Raw genomic sequence first — 23,914 nt, forward strand, 5'->3', positions numbered from 1 at the left:
TTTTCGTTTATTCTCTGTTGTCTTCTTGACAGAAGCTTGAAAAACTGGCTTTGACTACTTTAAAAGCCTTATTTCTAAAATGTTTTCTAACATTTTAAATGTTTATAAGGCCTCTTATGTACCTTATTCAGCCAAGTCTATGTTTAAGAGTAAGTTTTATCTGCTTTTGTAATTGTTTTTTTTTTAAGTAATTTAATATCAAATGGTTTAAGGTGAAAGCACTTACAATGTCTTACAATGTCTTAAATTTACTGTAATTTTGATGTAGGTATTAAAGTTTCAAACGGTGCGTTTAATGCAGATAGGAAAGCACATGCTAACTTTAGCGGTGAGTTAGCTAACGTTACCAGAAAGAGAACTAAGGTTAACAACGAGCTAACTCACATTGGCAGGGAGCTAGCTAACATACTAACATTAGCAGAGAGTTATCTAGCTACATTACTGGGAAGAGAATTTAGGTTAGCGGAGAGCTAGCTAACATGCTAACATAATAACATTAGCAGCGAGTTAGCTACGTTACCGGGAAGAGAACTAAGGTTAGTGGCAAGCTAGATAACATAGTAACGTTAGCGGCGAGTTATCTAGCTACATTACTGGAAAGAGAATTAAGGTTAGCAGAGAGCTAGCTAACATACTAACATAATAACATTGGCAGCGAGCTACATTACCGGGGAGAGAACTAAGGTTAGCGGAAAGCTAGCTGTGGCAAGCTAGATAACACAGTAACATTGAGTTAGCTGTGAGTTAGCTTACAATAGTGAGTACACCCCTAAGAGACTTCACCCCTAAATGCTTGTTATTTTGCCTCCAAAATGTCATGTGACTCCTTAGTGTTACTAGGTCTCAGGTATGTACAGGGAGCAGATGTGTTAAATTTTGTAGTACAGCTCTCTCACACTGCTCTCATACTGCTCACTGAAAGTTCCAACATGGCACCTCATGTCAAACAACTCTCTGAGGATCTTTAAAGACAAATTGTTTCGCTACAAGAAGATTGCCAACACCCTGAAACTGAGCTGCAGCGCAGTGACCAAGATCATCCAGCATTTTAAAAGAACAGGATCCACTCAGAACAGACCTCGCATTGGACGTGCAAAGAAGCTGTGTGCACTGAAGCTTAGCATCACGTCCAAATGCTGTCTTTGAAAGATAGACACAGTAGTGCTGTCAGCATTGCTGCAGAGATTGAAGGACAGGGGGGGTCAGTCTGTCGGTGCTCAGACCATACGCTGCACACTACTTCAAATTGGTCTGAATGGCTGTCACCACGGAAGGATGGCCTCTTCTGAAGTCTGTACACAAGAAAGCCCATACACAGTTTGCTGAAGACATGTCAATGAAGGACATGGATTACTGAAATTCTATCCTATGGTTTGATGAGTCCAAACTTCAGGAAGTTTCACTAAGCGGTGTACTCACTTTTGTTGCCGGTGGTTTAGACATTAATGGCTGTATAATTGAGTTATTTTAAGGGAAGAATAAATTTACATTACTACACTTCTAATTTATATGTTGAACACAGACTACTTTTCATTGTGTCAAAGTGTCATTTTGTTAGTGTTTTCCCATGAAAAGATAAACTTAAATATCTGCAGAAATGGGAGGGGTGTACTCACTTTTGTGATACACTGTAGATGCACACAGATGTAGATGAGTCGGGAAATTAATAAAAATAAAATCTCAATTGTCCACAAAATTTGCAGTTTAAACTATAAATATATACTTGATATCGGTCATGTAATAATATTGAGTTGGTCAGACAATGATGTCTCTATTTAAACTAAGCGCTAAAAGTAATTACCCCTCACCTCTCTTAAAAACAACTGTTCCTGTGCATCAAAGCCTCTGAGTAATGAATGCAGTTCAGTGAGTAGTGTATTGATAGAGCGCTTCATTCAGCTTTACCCTTTTTTGAACAGGTCAGACTTTAAAGTGACTTCATCATTGTCCTCGTGAACGAGACACTTCTCTCTGAGTGCCTCAGGTTTAATAAGCCCTTCATGCTTTTGATTTAAGCCGATTTTAATGCTCTTCCTTTCTGCCTGTTTCAAAAGTCCTCACAAGTGCACTGTCCCCATGTGAATGGAGATAAGCTCTTTTACTGTAATTAAAGAACACTTCAGCAAAATTTACATTCACAGTGTCCTTCTTACTCTAAACGCTATTGGCCAAGCCAAGCCAAAACATGTTTATGCTATATAGATTTGTATTTTGCTTATTATTAAATTTTTAATTTGCCCATGTGATCTCCACTTATGCCTTTTTTTCTATATAAAACAGTCATAGGGTCCTATTATAGCTTTCTACAGGCTAACACAAATGGTCAGAGCAGCTCTATAAACGTTTGAGTGAATGTTTTAACACTTTTTGTCTTCAACCAAAAGCTGATCTTTTTAATTTGGTCAGTTCTACGTTCTGTAGTTTCCATTGGACATGGCAGAAGTCACTGGACACCATACTAGTGGCCCTTTCTTAGCAATCTATAGCGCACCGTTCAATTGAGCATCATAAAGCTTGAGTTAAAGCAGGGGTCGGCAATAGGCGGCCCACGGGCCAGATGTGGCCCACAAGCATGAAACATCTGGCCCAAGAGGTTGTTAGAACTATAAAGAATGATAATAAAAAAATATATATATATTAAATGCTTCTCTGGCGAGCTTTTGTTTACATGACTCCCTGTCTCTCTGTCGTGCTCAGCATGACTCGTTTTCAGCCCGTTCTTGGGCTCCTTATCTATATATAATATTTTTTTCCCAGTTATGTCCCAATTCACTAGCCGGAGCAGCAGTAGTATATTGGAGCACGACCCTAACAACACCGGTTCGATCCTCCATGGGGAGTGGTGTGCTTATTTATTTATTTTTTCCTTTCTTCTTGGGTTTACCTGCTTTGAGATCAACTGTTCTGCAATCGGGTTCAACAACCCTCTGGGCCGAAGAGCTACTAGCACTTCATCACATTATACTTCATTTTCCAAAACAGATATATTTTTTGTGGCCACCACATAATGGCTTGGGAAATATCTGGCCCGTGGCCAAACTTAATTGCCGACCTGATTTAGAGTGTCTCATGTGTCGGGTATCGTGAGGGCGCAAAAAATATGCCTTACGCAGCACGAAACGTACAAAAGGCATGTACTAATTCTATTAGGGTGTGTTTTGGGCGTAACATGGAATAAACCAGTCAATGTGCCAGTTGTCATTCCTTTGGGGCGTTCTTATCTTAACAGTGTGGTGCTTTGTGTGTCTCAACTGCCCAGTTCAAGCTTATTAAGCTTAGTTGCCCTCGTAATCTAGCTTACAACCAGAAAGCTGCACTAGATGCTTTTTTGTTGCATTTATTGCTGACATAGATGTGCAAATGCACACATCAGGGGTTATTCTAGGATCAGAGTTGTAGGGGTGCTGATCAGCCAACCAACCCAGCCACACTGCCCCTTTAAAATCAAATATAGAACGTAAATTAAATTCAGGACAGTTCCCACGAGGAGTGAGACACAAACAATGATGTACAGGGACAGTTAAGTTACTTTCATTTTAAACATCTTTTCAGCAGATTAGAATATAAAGAAGATTAAACTGTTGGGCATATTATCAAACATTCCTCCCAAAGCTGCATTCTCCATTATCCCATCAAAATTAAATAGCTAAAAAGAAGGAAGCTACTCAAAACTATGTATCAACTCTTCAGGGGAACTGAACAGCCTGCTCTTTTCTTTGAAAAAAAAAACAATCCAATATCCATGGCTAATTGGCCGCCCACACACAGTGGATATATTAGCTATGGGCCATAACCTGTCTCATCATAATGCTTATTATTTTGTAACATTAATTATGTGACACAAACACAGACAGTGCTAGTACAGCATAGTGACTAGCTTCTGTAGACAGAACAGTGGACAATGGCTGATTAACAGCAGAAGTAGTGCTGTAATATTGTGTGCGTGTGCACGCTCAGTGCACAGCAGAGAATTTGACCAAGGAACTCACAAGCCAGGTCAGAGATAAAGTTATGGAGAAGTTTAAAGCAGGATTAGGTTATAAAATCAATATATCCCAAGCTTGGAGCATCTCAGGGAGCACTGTTCCACAATCCATAAGCCAAAAGTGGAAAAAGTATTCTACAACTGCAAACCTACCAAGTCATGGCAAGACGTTCACCCAAATTGGCAAATCAAGTAAGGAGAGCACTGATCAAAGAAGCAGCCAAGAAGCCCATGGTCACTCTGGAGGAGGTGCAGAAATCCACAGCTCAGGTGGATCAGTAGAATCTGTCCATGTAGGAAAACAGCAAACATGTGGAAGAAGGTTCTGTGGTCAGATAAGACCAGAGTTGATCTTTCTGGCCTCAATGCAAAGCGCTACATGTGGCGGAAAAAGGAAACACTGCTCCTCACCCTAAATACACCATTCACACTGTGAAACATGGTGGTGGAAGCCTCATGCTGTAGAGATGCTTTTCTTCAGCAGAGACGGAGAAGCTGGTTAGAGTTGATGGGAAGATGGATGGAGCTAAATACATATCAATCCTGAGAAGAAAATTTGTTGGAAGCTGCAAAAGACTTGAGACTGGGAAGAACATTCACCTTCCAGCAAGACAATGACCCTAAAGATACAGCCAGAGCTACAGTGAGCTAAGTCTTGACCTAAAGACATGGGCTAAATGGGAACTAGGTTCACTGGAGCTCAAATGATGCTCCATTCAATAGTTTTGGGATGAGTCAGGGATGAGTTGGTATGATGATGACCTCACTAAGGCTTCAAAATCTAGTAGAAGGTTTTCGCTGGACAGTTGGTTTTTAGAAGAAATGAGTAAAAGTCCCAATACTTTAATCCATACAGGCCTAGTGTATCTGTGTGATCACTTGTATGCACTGCACTGGTGTGTGTTTGGTGTGTGTTGTCGATTTAAAATTCTTAAACAAGAGGACAGAAGTGTGTGTGTGAGTGAGTGAGTGTGCAAAAAGCAGCATCATTAGATCGATTGGCCTGTCTCCACTTTAAACTCACCTGCTGGGTTTGAATGGCCCATAATGATCCAGCAATCCATCGCTTTGTTACACACACAGAAGGTATAGGCGCACTGGGACCACATTTAGACTGACAATTACACAAACAACTGCCAACAAACTGCTTCCTCCGCTCTCAGCTCCCATCGTTGTAACCCAGAGTTTGCTCTTGCTGCCCGGAGGCCACTTTAATTAAGTAACTTTTGCCTGCATTTCAGAAACAAGCCTCTGAAAGAGTGATTAGTTACTTTTCTCCGGTGCTTTAGGCTAAACCAAGGCTGGAGGTCACAGAGAAGCAGTTCATCCATAGTTAGGCACATTGATATATCTCGCATATTAGAGAACTGGCCAGCCAACAAAAGCCAAATGACTAAGGTCACCTTTCCTGCGGCATATAGTGTGACAGGTACTCCACCAAAAATGTCCACCAAACATGCATCCAGAGCGGAGCACTACTGTGGATTAGGTCACTTGCCCAAGGGCACCACAGTTGGGAATGTTAATGGTAGAGATTCCTGCAAGTCCAAGGGATTGGACTTGAGATTGTTTGATCCCAAGCCCACTTCTTAAACAATTAAGGCTATTGCCATTTCCAATATCTCTACTCACTACACAAAAGCCCTATCTGGATGGGATTAGTTTCTCAGGGGGTCCTGGGATAATTTTCTCTTTTATTTGGGATCCTCTGTGATTTTATTCACATCTGAAATTACCATGCATGTGTTTTTTCTCTGAGAAAGTTACAGACACAATTACCTACTGTTCATCGCTGACCCCTGGTAGTTTTAGTCCCGTCCGGACTCACATCTCTGAGTTTCGTCACTTTGCGTTTAATAAAATAGCTATCCACGTAAACACAACAGTAAGAGGAAATGGAGGAGCTACTGAACGTGATGTCATGTGACCGAGAAATCCAAAAAACTCACTCGTCATCCTGTTTTTTCAATTGCAGTCCGGATGCAAGAGTTTTATCACTGAGTAGAAGTGTGAAATATTTTTCACAGACGTTCCCCTGAGAAACTAATCCGGTCCAGATAGGGCTAAAGTCCTATCACACTGTGCTTTATTAGGATATACTGATGAAAACGGAAGGTAACGCGATAAGTGAAAGCAGTCACGTCACATAATGAACCAATCACCTGCAGCAATCCGACTCAGAGTCTGGTGGAATCAAATTGATCACCAGACCACTAATTTCAGGAGGACCAAAGCTTGGTACTCTGGACAACTCCTGGACTAAAAAACACACTTGTTTCTACACCAAACGTACTAAACTAAAAGAGCAAGCACAAAAAATGAGCGTGAAAATGCTTTAGGACATTGATACAATGGCACAAGGATCACAACTGGCTAAGCTAAATCCGGAAAAAATATTTTAATGGTCTTTTTTTGGGGGGCCTTTTCAAACCAGCTTTATTTGGGCTGGTACAAACAGACTGATTCGTTTGTACCCTCAGTGTGGTTAGATTGAGCAGGTGTGAAAACAACAAACCAACTATCAAATATACTCCTTTTGTTTGAGCTAAACTGCTGATTAGGCACAGTTTAATCTGATCTATTAGCCAGATAACGCTAATTACCACAGCTATGAACAATAGCTGTTTTTGTTCCATGTTGTTCACATGCGCTGTCTGTGCTGTGTTCACTGCTCACAGTCAAACGACTCTGTTTACTATGTGTACATCTGCGCTGCAAGTCTTATTAAAAACACTGTAAAAGCGCAATGTTTCAGCGTTCAGTGTTAAAACAGCTTTACTCTGCACAGATATAGGTGCTGGAATCACAGTTATTAAAGGTATTATTATTGTATTGCATGCAATCAAATCCTCATCACGGCAAAGTTTCAGCATCTAGTTTAATGCCTTCTCAGATGTGTAAGGACAAACTCCCCAGTAATACCCTTGATTTCCGAGAAAACAATGGATAAGCAGGTGTCTAAAAACTTTTGTGTGTCTCAGTCTAAATTTGGGCACAGTAAGGATGACACACACACTGTGTGTGTTGGGTCTTGGTAGGAAATTGGGGTTTAATGTGTGAACAGATGGTGATGAACTTAGGTGGCATGGATCTTCTAGGGTCATGGGGAGAGTTAGATGGTTTCATTTAAGGCTGAGACTGAGTCTCTTTCTCTCTCTCTCTCTCTCTCTCTTTCTCTCTCATTCTCTCTCTCTCTCTCACTCTGTTATTGATGTTCCCGGGTGCATGCTGCAGGTGGAGAGCTCACGGTGGATATAACCTTAAACTTGCATGAAGGAGAAAGATCAAGAGAAGAATGAAAAGAAAGACACTGTATTTTACTTTACTGTATGTCTAAATGTTTGTTAACATCTCTTCTAATGAATATGGGCCAAAAACGTTATTAACAAGGAGACCAATCACAGGTTCAGATATAAATGGGAGTTCTCATAATGATCAACCCATCATCCATTCAAGGATAAAGTCCTGCCCTTAAAAAAATAAAAAAGAACCAATCAGTGAACTGATTACACTGCCAGTTGAGGAGGGTCAGTGTACAAGTGGGAAGCTCCACCTCTATGAGGCCACACTAAACTGGAAAATCATGTTTCTTGTGCATTATGGAGTCAAATGTTACAAACTAGTTATGTTTTTTTTGTCAGATATTATCAAGGATTTAAAATATGTTGTTGTAATAGTAATTAGACCAAACAGATTGTGAGTTATAACTGCCATATAACTGCCACCTGACATTGCAAAGATGGCTGCCGAGTGCATAAACCTAACCCCAGCATGTTAGTTACAGGTGCATCTCAAAAAAAAAAAGAAAAAAAAAATATATATATATATATAATCAAAAAGTTATTTTATTTCATTAATTCAATTCAAAAGGTGAAACTCATATTATATAGATGTATTACACACAGAGTGATCTACTTTAAGCGTTAATTTCTTTTATTTTTGATGATTATTGCTTACAGCCAATTAAAAAAATCTAATATTATATGAGACCAATTGGTACTTTTGGTCTTACATAATATTCTAATTGTCTGAAACACTGATTTTTGGGTTTTCATTGGCTGTAAGCCATAATCTTAAACAGCAATAAAATAAATAAAAGCTTGAAACAGATCACTCTGTGTGTAATGCATCTATATAATATACGAGTTTCACATTTTGAATTAAATTACTGAAATAACATAACTTTTTAATGATATAAATTTTTTATTTTAAATATTAAAATGCACCAGTACATTTTACATGTTTCTCTGCATGCTTAATTCTCTCTTAACTCTCTTAACTCTATTCCAACAAAGCAGGGCTGGGTTTCCTAAAAAGTTCTAAGCAATAAAAGGATTCTTGGATGGCCATGGGAGCTTTACTGAGCGGTTAGCTGCTAATGCTAATGCTAATGCTGCTGTACCCAGCCTTAGTGAAAAATCTAGAAATCTAGAGTTACTGTAAATAAACGGATGTGCCTTATTCACCCGAATAAACTGTTTTCAGGAGAGAAATCTGTGTAGATTAATATCCAGCACTTGTTTGACTTAGAATTACAGGTTTGTTTACTTAACTTAGCTTTACTTAACTTAGTTGCCTCCCCCCCATCACCCAGCGGCGAGACCTGCTGAATTGGAAGGAAAACATGGCGACACCCCTGTTCCTTACTAGTGTCACATAATGTGCCTTATAATCCAGTGCGCCTTATATATGAAAGTAGACCAGAAAATAGACCTTCATTAAAAGTGGGCCTTATAATCTGGTGTGCCTTATAGTGCAACAAATACTGAAAGTACAGTAAATATGTATTTTCCAGCTAAGAAGAGAAAATGCTACTACTATCTTATTATTACATTCACTGTTAGCCATATTCACAGTCTTAGCTTCTAGTACAAACACCTTAGGTATTTCTTACTGGTTAGATAAAATAAAATACAGGTGCAATAATTCAGATTTTCACAGTGAATTAGAGCCGAAGGACCGAACGCATTTCTGCCTGGCTTGTTTACAGTTATTGACTGAAGAGCTCCTGCTGCCTTTCACACAATGGTCCTGCTGTGCATTGGAGAACACACAGCATGCAATATTAAAGCCATCCAGGTCTGTGTGCGCTGTTGTTCCGAAACGCTGCTAATCAATTACGTCTCCCAGACGACAGCGGCATAAAAGAAATCCATAGTCAAACACAGCTTTCGGCAACAGAGGGAAAAATGCTGACGCAAGCTCAGCTCCTACTGTAAATGTCAGCAAATTAAGGAGAACTGATTCCTATTAATATCTGTGAACTCAGAACATAAAGAAAAAAGAGCTGTTTTATATTCCTTCAGGCAGAGATGTTCAATCTTTAAAATTGGAATACAGTGGCTTGCAAAACTATTCATACCCTTGAACTTTGTCACCTTACAACCTCAAAACTTGAGATTTTAAGTTAGGGGAGACCTAACTTTATGTGATTTAGAACACATTTAACCATGTTTGTTTGAACGCTTAGGAATGGTTTGCAAAATAAAAAGGCTTCCTATGAAAAGTTAATTAAATATATATGTATTTTTAGAACATTTAAGGTGGCATTACAGGTAGCATTCATATCTTTTCATATATGTTCATGTATTTTTCTCATCAGTGGAGCATAATTCAGGTCTGAAAGGGTTAATCAGCAATTAAAGCAGATTAATTAAGATCAATGTATTACATTAATGTTTGTATAGGATGCTGATTAGTCCACCAGGCTGAAAAAAAGGTTTTTATCTATACTGGTTAAAAGCTAACCATGTTAATATTTATTGTAGATCATTTATTGTAGATCATGCAATATAAAGCAAAAGAGTAAAACCTAAACAGCAGAATATTTTGGGCTAAACTTGATAAATAATTCTATAAAGTAATATAATAATGAATAACTGAATTATTTAGTAATATTGAACTGGGGTGGGTTTCCCGAAAACGATCAATCTTAGGGAATAACGAACGAACTAACGAATGACGTGAGTAAAGAACGAGCCAGTTCTGCGAGTGTTTCCCAAAGAGCTTCGCAAAGTGAAAATTAACGAACAAGTTTAAAGAACGTCTTTGTTGACTCCTCCTCCGACACAGCGCGCTCAATCGATCCACAAATATCGATTCAACTGCATATATGCAGTATTTATTCACTATTAGACCATAAAAACGTAGAACTGTGTTGTAATCATCAACATTATACATATTCTGAAATTTAAATTACAAAAGGATGTACTTTGGCATTAATAAAATACTCCTAAAGATACATATGACTAAATAAATAATAAAAAATCTAATCTATTTTAAAACATTAAACTTTTCTTACTTTTTTAAAATTATTATAGTTAATATATATTATATTAATAGATATTATACTAATATTATTAATAGTAATATTGATAGTAATATTAATGTATTATTATTATTATTATTATTATTATTATTATTATTATTATTATGAATAATTATATAAAAATAATATAAAATATATAAAAAATAAATTATATAAAAATAATATAATAATATATACGTAATAATATAAATAATATACTTATACGTATATAAAAATATGTTTTATATACACTCTATGAGGCTCCTGCTCATCCTAAATCACTCAGTTGAGTTTAGGTCAGGGGATTGTGAAGGCCATGCAACTTTTTGTTTACTAGACAATTCCATATGCGTCAATTAATCGTTTTCATGGTTTTAATATTAATCGCCAATGTAAAAAAATAAAAAATAAAATAATTAAATGAGACGTGTCCAACTTTTGACTGGTACTTATATATTTGCGAGTTGACACACCCCAGAGTTTGCCCAGATGAACGGCCACAATGTTGGTTAGAAGCACCTGAATAAGGAATATTATTAAATATTACCTGCACATTCACCGATACCCTTTACAATACGTATAGGTGGGATTAAAGACACCGCAGGCGTCCCCTGCACCGGACCTACTTTGCAGCTTTGCTTAAACCGTGAGCATCATCTGCAGGAATTCACTGATTGCATTTCTTGCAGCATTAATGTCAAGAACTCCAGCATCGCTAATCTGGATTTTAATGATTTATTCGTGGGTTTGATTGGTCAATTCCAATATGCCCAGTTATACTACAAGCCACAGACAAAGTTGGCATTATAATATAATATAATATAATATAACATAACATAACATAACATAACATAACATAACATAACATAACATAACATAAAATAATATAATATAATATAATATAATAATATTGATAATTATATAATAATATAATTGATTATAATTAATAGTAATATAATATAATTGTTCAACCACGGAAATAATATTTTTTCTTCTTCAAAATTGGCGGTCCCTGGTGTTTAAGGTGCTGAACTGCAAGTCGAGATCCCCTAAAGAAGCTCTTAAGAATAACGACTGGGTCAGAGCACTCGTTAATCTGCGAGTGAGTTTACGTAGTACTTTAGTTACGCACGGGTTTGGGAAACACTCTTTAATTAACGATCAATCTTAAGTATGAGTTAACGAAGTTCTTAGCGTTACGAAGCTTTCGGGAAACCCACCCCTGAACTACTCCACCCTTAATATGTCATGTCTGTTTGCAACCTTTTTCTCACGACAAATCCATATTTCTTCAATTTTCCTTTCTTTCCTTGAAACAGAGTGGCTCTGCGTGAATATTGCTTTCTGGAGACGTAAAAAACTCCACATCTGCATATGTTCCCCAACATGACTTCCAAACACATTTTATAATCCAAACAAACTCTCTGGCCGGGGTTAAGTGAACCGTCAACAGGCCTGCCAAGAAAATGACACGGGGCGTTTAAACGAATTGAACGGGGCAGGGGAACCTGAGGCCCTCTTAAGTTGATTAATCGTTCCACCGAGGAGGAAACAAATACACTCATTGATAGAAGAAGTAAGAAAGCAGCTGGCAGAAATTAGACCATCTATATGAGGGCCTCAAGAGAAGGAGCGAGAGCGTCAACCGCTAAATACTTTCACGTACAGAACTTCGCTATTCATCAGCAGGGTTGAAGCCTAGTGAGTCAGTCTGCACTTTCAGGGAAGACTGGAAGATATTGTAAAGGATTTTAATCCATTTTCCATTTTAGCTGGGTCATTATCTAAACCTCAAAACCTAAAAAAAAAAAAAAAACTTTTGACTATTCATCATATTTATAAGAGTTAAGACTTCATCTGTATGACAGGGCATGTGGCATTTGATAAAAAGATGATTGAAAGGGTGCTAATTATACAGTAATAATTAAGAAACCGAAAGCGCCATGTACCCACCCTCAGAGAGAGCAAGGTTAATTGTGCTCTCTCGGGCAAGCTGCATGACTGGGATTTAAATCTCTTGATCATAGTGGCAGCACTTTAGACCGCTAGACCACTCAGTGCCTACATCAGAGGCGTTGCCTGGGTATGTTTCTCCTGAAAGGCGGAACTTTATCCTTGAACTGTCTCCATGATTCACGTTAAGAGATTTTTCATTTACACAGCCTGTCTCCTCATTAATAATACAATACAGCTGATTTGGGGCTACAGGAAAATTATTCGGGGCTAAAGCCCCGAAAGCCCATTAATTATAACCCGGCTCTGGAGTGTTTACAGTAATTTACCAGCTGTTCTTGACATTATAACACATTCTGACAGAATCTTTAACAATTACAGCTAATTACACACATGTTCAACATGTTAATTGCTGTGCTAACTGCCAGGCTAGCCTATCTAGGTAAGTTTATTTACTCCTAATGCCACTACAGTCTTCCCTTGTTTGACAGATGAGTGAAAACCCACCATCTGTTTTTAATGCAGGGTGTGAATTCTCTGTAGAGTGCTGTGGAGTTCACAAGCGCCGCACCGCGTGGAGCCTTGATTAGCTCAGACACCGAGGTTAGCCGTAAAACGCTCACCCGCATATCAAGAAGCCAGATGCTTTAATTAGCCCTGTGCTTGAACAGCCACCACAGCTCCACACCAGTGTGAAATGTCAGAGCCCCCCGCCCCCCACCCCCACCTCACCCTCACCCCACTCTGGAGCTGAGTGGATTCATTTTCCTCTTTACTGTGGAGCTCTTTTTGCTGTAGGGGGTTGGAGGATTTTTGCACCTAGGTGGGAGATATCAGGGGGCTGCCTACCGCTGGAAAGAGAGCGGCTCGTTTGAAGCTGGGAGCTCAGTTGAGTTAAGGCCACAGGAAGGAAGGAAGTGAAGAGAGAGAGAGAGAGAGAAAGAGAGAGAGAATAAGAGAGAAAGTCTGAAAAGAGACTGAATGATGAAACAAATAGCGAACTTGGGAGAAGCAATAAAACTCAGGTTTGCTCCCGGTCAGTGCTTACAAATGCCTTTCAGTAAACAACATTTCAAGTGATTTTACCATCCCAGACAAACTTCCAAAGATTTTCATTTACATTGTAAATTAATTTTACATTATAAATGAACACTGAAGTGATCCAGACTTTGACGAAACACATAAGGAATCATGTAGTAACTTAAAAGTGTAAAACAAACCAACAAAAGCATTTAGGTGCTTTTTAACTTGCGGTTTCTGAAGCTGGTAACTCAGGCAAACTTATCCTGTGCAACAGAGGAAACTCTCAGTCTTCCTTTTTCTGGGTCGTTCCTGATGTGATGAGAGCCCATTTCATAATAACGTTTGTGACGGTCTTTGCGACTCATTTAAAAATATTTATTTTCTTTACTTAGTTAAGTAGTTCTTCCAGCCTTACATTCCTCTTGTGACTATTTGTAGATCCGCCCCCTTGTTACCTGTTCCCAGGTGTTTCCTGTCTCCTTCCATCCATATATATAGCCCCTTTGTTTCTGTGTTCCCTTGTCATGTACTGTATCTTCGCTTTTTCTCGTTTTTTTTTTCAGTACTCCATGTTTCCTTGTTGTTTTTGTTCTGATTTTTGGTTTGTTTGTTTATTTGATTTCTTGTTTGATAAATCCATTTGCTTAATTTAGTTCGTGTCGGTGTGTCATGGGTATCAGGGGGGTAAAAAATATGCCTTGCGTGGCTCAAAAGCGCAAAAGTCATGAACTAACTCTCTTAATTAACCATGGGTTTGTTTTAGGCATAGCGTGAAATAAACCAATCAGTGTGTCACCTGCCTCACATTCCCTTTAAGAGTCAGGTGAGCTCTGACTTTGGCGCATTCGTATCTTAACAGAGCGACACTTTGTGCTTCTCAGCAGAGGATTCTTGACAGGGTGTAAGGTAGCAAAGAGCATCAGGACGCACATTGCACAGGGTGTACGATAGGACCCTAAGACTTTCATAATTTCATAATTTATTTCTAATTTATTTCAGTCACCAGATATTTCCCCCACGGTTACGGTTTCCCCCATCCTACCTACTCATGCTTACCAGTCAACTTATCGAGACTCAAAGTGTGGAGCTACTTAGAGTTTGTTAATGGTGTAAAAATTAGTATTATTATTATTTTTTTGCATGGGCAACGCTATGCCCCTATGACTAGCATTGTAAGCCTGTTGGAAGCATCGGCTAAAAGCGCTGTATTTCGGAAAGCCGATGGAGGATGGGTTATTCAACAAAAGTTTATATCCGTTGTCATGTTTCACTACAACACAAGTCCATTTCACACTTTAAGACGAATTTCTCCTTTAAGATGTTTTGCTACCAATCAAAGACTTAAAAAAAAAGATGGATGCCGTGTCGCCTTTCCCATTCATTCAGTGAAAATGAAGCCAAAATCTTCCGCCATGTTGGCGATCCCGAAACCCGAGTCTGCGCAGTAGAGACCAGAGGAGAGAGAAAGACTGTGGAGAGACAGCCTACTCATTTAAATAACCCCGCCCCTGAGGGCTGCCTCCACAGAGCTCACACAGTCTATGGTCCCGCCCATACAGTCATTGGTCCCACCCCGGCTAGGTGTAACCCTTCCCTTTTACACACCAATAACCACACCTTTTAGAATAGAGCTGAATAACGCTTTAAAAAACGAATCCTATGGGGATATAAAAAATGTAACAATATAAGCAGAGGTTACACTAGCTGCTGCATTTAAATAATGGAGGTAGAATTACAGTATACTGGGGAAAAAAAACGTGATTGAAAGTTGTCCGTTTTGCCATTGAAGCCTATAGGGATGGGTGGGGTTACACAGCTTTCTCATCATCATCATCATCATCATTTATTTATTCACACACACATGTTCAGAACAACAAGGCAAACTTCAACATTTATATCATGTGAAAAGGGACACCCTAGGAAGCTCAGGAGCTTTTGAATGGGGCCCAAACACAGAGATACATGTAACCCCCCAAACCCCACCCCTCCCCCCTGAAACCGAACAGCAGGGGGCGCCCGACCTGTGTTGGCTTCACTTTTGAGAGACGATGCTCTGTGCAGCTATACACAATCTATGCTACCAATTAAGACATAAAACAAAGAGAGCCTTAAACTCACCATTATCTTTATTAGGCATAAGAACACACAGGCGAAATGTAGCACGATTGCAGTTTTCAATCAGACAAGGCGCGTTTTTTTTTAATCTGCTGCTTCGTCCTTGATTGTGTGCTACTGTTCACTTGTAAAAACTGGAGAAAAAAACAGAAGCAATTCAAGACTATCTTTGTGATTTCAGCTGAGGCACTTGATAACATGCAGGTTAGATTATAATTCTCTGCAGGTACATACGCTCATACACTAACCGGCACATGGCTGAAGGACAACAGAGGACCAAGAAAGTGGCTGATTGTTCGAGCTAATGCAAAAAAGAGCAAATTTAAAGGATTAGTTTTTAAAAGAAACGAAAGGCAGAAAGAAATGAGCTTTTAACTCCCCCCTTTGGATGTAGTTAATCACCTTTGATGACTTATACAGCTCTGAAAAGAAATTAGAGACCACTTAAAAGTAATTCTTTCAAGTTTCTTTGATTTTACCAAATTGAAAACCTCTGGAATATAATCAAGAGGAAGATGGATGATCACAAGCCATCAAACCAAGCTGATGACCTGCTTGAATCTTTGCACCAGGTGTGGCATAAAGCTATCCAAAAACACGGTTATTCCTTTAAATATTGATTTGCATTATTTGAGGTCTGAAAACTTTGCATCTTTTTTGTAATTTCAGCCATTTCTCATTTTCTGCATATAAATGCTCTAAATGACAGTATTTTTATTTGGAATTTGGGAGAAATGTTGTTTGTAGTTTATAGAATAAAACAAAAATGTTACTGAATTTTAGTCAAACATATACCTATAATTAGCAAACTTAGAGAAACTGATTTAGAAACTGAAGTGGTCTCTTAATTTTTTTTTTCAAAGCTGTATTTGATGACTTAAGTCTGCTTTCTTAGTTTTACACTGGAGCTATGAGGCTAATGTTGCTAGCTAACACGTCAAGGAAAAGCTTATGACCTAGCTAGTTTGTGCTAGTTATGCTTGTTTGCTGCTACTGTTTTTTTTTTTTTAGCTGTGTGCTGTTCTTTAGTCCACATTTATGGACGAACAAGGTGTCAAACTGTATCAAAAAACATATAAACAGGTTTATTATCAGAGAGTACCGAAAAGGTTGACATGATATGAGGCACAAGTTTACAGATGTTTAGTTTAGTCATGCGGTTTAGCACTGTGCTAACCTCTATTTCTTCATTCCAGTCTACATTAGCCTTTTAGCTCCAATGCTAAGCTAAAGAAAAACAAACTTCAGACTCTAGACATGTTATTTGTTGTCGTGTGTTTTGTAATGTATTAAAATGTTTTTCTTTGCCAAACTAGTCCATTAAAGGGTAAAGGGAAGGCGAATTTAACTTCGAAGCTCAGCTAAGAGAGTCCTGCTCTGGAGTTTGTGGAGTTTCCTGTAAAGGACCCTCCGCCATTTTTCCTGAATTGCATTCTACCAGAGCTACTATTGTCTCCTCGTCGTAAACAGGCATGAACTGCCTCTATTTCTAGGCGTAAGGAGGAGTTCCTCGTACGAGGCTGCCTTTGTCAGCATGCCTCCGAGCTAGGCTTCGCTCCGGTGCACAGCACACTCGATATTTGTGCAGTCCATCCATCATGATTATTAGAAAAATGTAGAAAAGCAAAAGGTGCCCTCAGAAGATAAATGAAAAGTCACGCAGGCATGCTGTAGCGCTCACTCTTCCTCATTGCACTTGGTGTTGTTTAAGTGTGCGGGATGATTCGTGGGCTTTCCTCTTGTCGATAGCTGCTCTGAGAACAGCCTCTCAAGTGGGCTGCGTGGTATTGGATTGTTCTGGTTGGCCTGGAACCCAGCTTTGAGGCTGTAGGTAGTTTCAGAGTTCGGAGAGAACGTAGATGGTGTGCTTTCAGTGGATGGACCTGTACCCTTCGTCCAGGCGAAGGTGCTCCTAGAAGACAAAAAGACAATACTGAAGAGGTGAAGGATGTTTTTAAGTAGTTGTAAAACCTCCCAATGATAACAGTAATAAAAAAAACTCAAAATGCACAGTTCCACATTATTAAGCAGGCCACAGGTTTCAAGCAATATGGAAAAGGTTCTCTCTGCCGCTAAAAAGCATGTAATAGTGCAGTGACTTGGAAAAATTATGAAAACTTTAGATACTTATTTCACAAAAACTGAAGTGTGATCACTTAACAGTGTTTTAAGGAATCCAATCAAAATATGCTTTTTTTATATACTTTTTATGTCCTGGGTTATAACTGTTAGCATTGCCCCATATTAGCACTGTTAGCAATACTGGTTTGATTATTTAAACACTATGGAAACATGTCCACAGACAAAACTTGAGGAGCAAATAAATGTGGCAATTAACATTTTAATTCTTCTGCTTTTACTACTGGTGCAACCATCTTGGACTGCATCTTGGGCAGCATTTAATCGTTATCAGGAGATCCTGATCCTTCAAGTCCTTAAGGTTTTGAGGTTGGGCCTGTTTTAGCATCCATGATACCCTGACCTTGTCTTTTGGTGTTTTTTGATTGTAGCATCTCAGTAATACCCCATGCTTGTCTAACCATTTCCGTTTAGCTGTGGACATTTAAATGGCTTTTAAATCTCATGTTTAGCTGTTTTTCTGAGATGGAGGACGTGGCAGAAATTATCGTTGACTAATCGACTAATCGAAAAAATGATCATCAGATTAGTCGACTACCAAAATAGTCATTAGTTGCAGCCCTACTATATTTACTATATAATACTTGCTCCTGCACCAGACTACTCTGGCCAATCAGAGGAGACTTATTGTGCTCAAGTGGTTTATTGGTGCGCTATTTGGTGCATTCAGGTTTGTGCTTGTGTGAAACCAAACCAAACAGAGGGAGAAAAACCCTAAAACTCTAAGATTATTTTGTTTGTCCATTTTTCCTGCTTCCAATACATCAACTTCAAGAACTGCTTGTTCACTTGGTATTTTATTGCCTATTTTGTATCTCCTATCCCTTAAAAGGTGCCATTGTGACCAGATCCCCATGACCTTCACTTCTCCCATCAGTTAGCTTAATGTTATCACTGAGTTTCATGATTTCCACAGGGAATTTTGAGGGTTTCAGTGTTTCCAAAGATTTCCGATATGTGCATGCACCTGCTTCTGCTAATCGTCTAGATGCTGCTCCTCCCAGGTGGAGGTGGGGATGGCGCTGTAGGGGTCCATGATGACTTTGGCACAGCGGATGATCATGGCCACCAGCAGCAGGCAGAGGAAGGCGATGCATGCCAGAGTCAGACCCTGATCCACGTCCACAAAGGCTGGGTCCGGCGTAGTCTCCTCCATCTCTTCGATCTGTCCACATCGATCCGGACTGCTGCTACCATCCTGATTGCTTATCTGCTAGAGACAGAACGAGGGAGAGAATGATATATCTCCATATATCCACCGTAATGTCCTGTGTGTAAATGGCCAGTAATGACGGCAGCAGTGCTACCAAGTGCTGACCTATTATCCGTTTATTTCCCCAAGGCCATTATGGCCGGCATAGGTCAATACCATCCATACTTCCTGTTTATGAGTGTGAGTGTTAAAGATTATTTTCAGGTCAGAGTGTAATCTATCTCTCTTTGCACAGCATAAATGAAACCTTCCACTGTCCAATGATTGTCCAACACACACTCCTCACACACACTCCTCACACACCAAATGTAATCAGAAAGCCAAGACAAGTTTGGCTTCTACTTGTATTCATTACATTATCAGACAAAAGTTTAGGGACACAACTTAAATTCAGTGTTTTTCTTTGTGTAAGTGTTTTTTTTTATTATAGATTAATACAAAAACATATGGACTTATTTAGTAAACAAAAATGAGATTATGTTTTAGATTTTAGACAGCTGTGCACATTTTGGCTGGATTTTCTCAGTTTTATGAGGTGGAGTCACCTGGAATGGGTTTCAGTTAACAGCTGTGCTGAACTTAAAAAGAGTTGTTTACTTAAATTTCTTGACCTCTTAATGTGTTTCAGCGCATCAGTTATTATGGCAAAAACTAATCAACTAAGTAAAGAAACAAATACTTTGAAAATGAAGGCTAGTCAATTTTCGAAAATTCAAGAACTTTAAAAGTTTCCTCAAGTGCTTCAAAGATCATCAAAAAGTTTTGAAAGAACTGGTTCTCATCAGGACCACCCCAGGAAAGGAAGAGCAAGAGTTTCCTCTGTTGCACCCTGTTGCAACTGCAAGTTAACAGCACCCCAAATAAGAGCACCTAGAGTATTATGGTTTGTTTAAGATTTTAAGTTACTACATCATTCCTTATGTGTTCCTTCATAATATGGATGACTTTAGTATATAGTAGTTAGTATTTATCTGGTATTTACAGTACAATATAAATACAATACAAAAAAAAACATTAAATTAGAAGGTGTGTCCAACCTATGGTTAGGATTTTGCTACATACTGTCCTTTTAAGTGCAGGAAATGTACTTGTAAACAAAGTCGAGTCAGTTCATTCGCCCACCAAACTTGCAATGAAATTGGGCGGTTATTTCTCGGCAATGGAAAACCAGCCTTATATCTGTAAGGAAAGATAAGAGACAAACTGCAGGTCAGATCAGTGTTTCAGTAACTGATTAAAGCCCTTGAACCACTTAAACCATTTGCATCATCAGCTATCAAAGTAGGGCATCCTACAGCCAGTAACAGCCAGTAGCATTGAGTGTGTTTTTGCAGGATTAACTGTGGATTTTGCTGTATAATATATGATCTATAAAGGTTATTGTGTGGTATATATGTGCTACATTAGCTGATGTATTGGATTTATCTTTTACGTGCTGTGGACATTACAGTAAGTAAGCGAGACACTATAAGGATTGTAAGACTTCAGTTTAGTGAAGCACGCGTCTGCGCTGTACTGGTTTCCACCCCAAAGAAATACTTGACCCCCCCCCCCCCCCCCCCCCAATTATCATTGTATAATTCTTACCCTGAGTTTACCCCACCAACAATTTATGCCCACCCATTTACTCTGAAGTTATAAGGACTGTAGATGTAAAGATAAATTATGATTGTACTTAGTTAGATTGTATCAAACAATGCAATTAAGCCAGTTAAAATAAGCAAAACTCATAAGAGTTCTGCATCCTGACTACTAATCTATAAAGCTAGTGATCCACACTTGGCTGGAAGTGGTGATAGACTTGGCAGAGGAACTCAAACACAGGGTGAGAGCCAGATTCTGGAACGGACACAATGGGAACACGCTGCCCTCTCACTGAGGCCAGCAGGACCAGAGTTATGAAAGAGAATAGGTCAGTTATTAAAGCCTGACTCAGGCTGTAAAACATTCAGCAGAGGTGAAGCAGTGGAAGAGTCTCTACAGTCAACGCTGTGGATATAGTTCTCACTGTGTTGTGTACAGTGCTGTTATCAATACTTCAGCAGTAACCTCCAGAACCCAACAGCGTTCAGTGCATTCAGATATTAGGCTCTACTACGACCCATTCAGAACCCACTACGAATTCTTCAGTATCTGCTATGAATTATTCTGTATTTACTAACAATGATTCAGTATCTACTACTAATAATTCTGTAACTACTATGAACTATTCAGTCTCTGCTCTGCCATATTCAATATTCAATATGTAGTATAGCATTTAATTTTTCAGTATTTTTATGAAATCTTTCAGTAACTTTATTTAGTATAAAAATGTAGTATCTACTATGAATGATTCAGTATCTACTATAAGTGATGCAGTATCTACTATAGATGACTCAATATCTACTACTAATTATTCAGTATCTACTATGAATGATTCAGTATTAATTATGAATCACTCAGTATCTACTACTAATAATTCAGTATCTACTACTAATTATTCAGTATCTACTAATAACTATTCAGTATCTACTACTAATTATTCAGTATCTACTAATAACTATTCAGTATCTACTACTAATTATTCAGTATCTACTTAGAATGATTCAGTATTAATTATGATTGATTCACTCAGTATTTATTACTAATAATTCAGTATCTACTACTAATTATTCAGTATCTACTACTACTAATTCAGTATCTACTACTAATTATTATTTAGTATCTACTAATAACTATTCAGTATCTACTATTGATGATTCAGTGTTAATTATGAATGATTCAATATATCTTCTATAAATGATTCAGTATCTACTACTAATTATTAAGTATCTACTAATAACTATTCAGTATCTACTATGAATGATTCAATATATCTACTATGGATGGTTCAGTATCTACTACTAATTAATTAGTATCTACTATAGATGATTCAGTATTTATTATGAATGACTCAGTATCTACTACTAATTATTCAGTATCTATTACTAATTATTCAGTATCTTCTATGAATGACTCAGTATATACTAATAATTATTCAGTACTAATTATTAGTATATACTGAATCATTCATAGTAGATATTAATCATTGGTAGTAGATACTGAATAATCCATAGTAGGATGGATTATTCAGTATCTACTACCAATTGTTTAGTATCTAATATGAATGATTCAGTATATACTAATAATTATACAGAATCTACTATAGATCATTCAGTACCTACTACCAATTATTTAGTATCTACTATGAATGATTCAGTAAATACTAATAATTATTCAGTATCTACTTTATTCTGTATTTGCTTAGAAAGATGCAGTATCTACTACTAATGAGTCTGTAACTACTATGAACTATTCATTTTAAATGATTTGGTATATCATTACATTATTCAGTATTTTATGAACTCTTTCAGTAAGTAAGAAATATTGAGTATTAACTATTATTGACTCAGAATCTACTAGTAATTATATAGTAATTACTATGGAATATTTAGTATAAATTATGAATGACTCAGTACTACTAATTATCCAGTATCTATTATAAATGATTCATTATTAACTATGAATGACTCAGTACTACTAATTATCCAGTATCTATTATAAATGATTCATTATTAACTATGAATGACTCAGTGTCTACTGCTAATAATTCAGTATCTATTATAAATGAGTCATTATTAATTAACCCTGTGCCTACTACTAATGATCCAGTATCTCCTGTCAATTATTCAGTATTAACTATGAATAATTCGTTACAGCTGTTATAGCTTTATGAAGCATATTTGTCTTTTATTTTGAGTTTGTGAAACTGATGGATATTCAGGGCAGTTGAACTGCTGAATATGGTAATGAGTATTAAAGTAAATGAGAGGACATGATCAGTTTATCAATTACTCTTGTTCACAGGCAGAGATACCAGTGTTAGTTACACAACAGAAAAGAGATTCAGCAGCTTCAGCAGTTTTTCTAATGTTTGGTGCTATGATGAAATGAAGGAACTTTTGGACAAAGCTCACCCTGATATTAAATAAAGACAGACAGGAAATTTGACTCATCCTGACCTCAAACTGTCAATAACACTGTCCACAACACGGCGCTTCAAAACCAAGGCCTGGAAATACATCAGAGTGCCAGTGGATCATGAACAGCCTCTGCTGACTGAAAAGGACGCGAACAAATGTACACTGTAAAAAATGATTTTTTGACTTTGTAAATACAACAAGGACAATTAAAGTAATTTCTACATGAAAACATCAATTCTGAGAATTACTCAAAAATGTAATGTATAATTCAGTGTAATACTTGGAGTTTCTGCGTAATTGTGTGTCTTCCCATTTAGTTAAATACATTCAGTAAATTTAACTGTAGTAACTGTAGTAAAAATTACTGAAATGTTGTCATCATTACATTAACTAAAGAAATTCAAGTAAAATGTTGCCAAAAGAACGCTCGTGTGACGTCAGACGTTAGACACGCCCCAACTTAATGCGGGGCGCTAGAGTGTGGCTCTGGGATAACAGGTACTGCCTGTCAGATGATTGCTGAACGCGTCTTTCTTCATCCTTTTATCCAGGTGGGAAATAAGTAAATGTTGAAGTGTATAATGTGATATGGGTATAAGAGTGTTGATATGGGTATAAGTGTGTTGTGTGTAATATGAGCCGCCCCGGTATCGTGTTAGCGTTAGCTACCGCGGCTAATTAACTCGGCGCCTGGCCACCGCTATTGTTTGCTAATTTCTCCGGATAGCATTTAGCTAACCCCCCAGCTTTATGACAAAGTGCCCTAGTCTATTCTCCCGCTAGCATTAGCTACCTCCTCTCAGTTACCATGAGGCTAGCCATGTTTACTGTGTATTATATGACTCCCGTTAGCATTTGCTAACTCCTCAGTTACCACGAGGCTAGCCGAGCTTACTGTGTAGTCTATGGCCCTCACTAGCATTAACTGCTTGCCTCAGTTACCACGAGGCTAGCCGAGCTTACTGTGTAGTCTATGGCCCTCACTAGAATTAGCTACTTGGCTCAGTTACCACGAGGCTAGCCGAGCTAGTATATGGCCCTCACTAGCATTAGCTACTTGGCTCAGTTACCACGAGGCTAGCCGAGCTTACTGTGTAGTATATGGCCCTCACTAGCATTAACTGCTTGCCTCAGTTACCACGAGGCTAGCCGAGCTTACTGTGTAGTATATGGCCCTC

At 38.2% G+C, this 23,914-nt stretch overlaps 1 protein-coding gene across 1 annotated transcript in view; it reads right to left on the bottom strand.

Annotated features, from left to right (window-relative positions):
• Window positions 1-15,404: 15,404 nt before the first annotated feature.
• Window positions 15,405-23,914, bottom strand: part of LOC111192561 (cortexin domain-containing 1) — a 49,876-nt gene continuing 41,366 nt past the window's right edge. Inside the window, exons 2-3 of the mRNA XM_022670135.2 lie at window positions 18,490-18,732; window positions 15,405-17,295 (exon numbers count right to left, since the gene is read on the bottom strand). Coding sequence (XP_022525856.1) covers window positions 18,499-18,678 — 180 coding nt within the window. The 5' untranslated portion in view covers window positions 18,679-18,732 and the 3' untranslated portion in view covers window positions 15,405-17,295; window positions 18,490-18,498. The remainder of the gene's footprint in view (window positions 17,296-18,489; window positions 18,733-23,914) is intronic.

Source organism: Astyanax mexicanus, chromosome 16 (assembly GCF_023375975.1).
Source record: "Astyanax mexicanus isolate ESR-SI-001 chromosome 16, AstMex3_surface, whole genome shotgun sequence".
In the NCBI taxonomy this organism is placed as follows: domain Eukaryota; kingdom Metazoa; phylum Chordata; class Actinopteri; order Characiformes; family Acestrorhamphidae; genus Astyanax; species Astyanax mexicanus.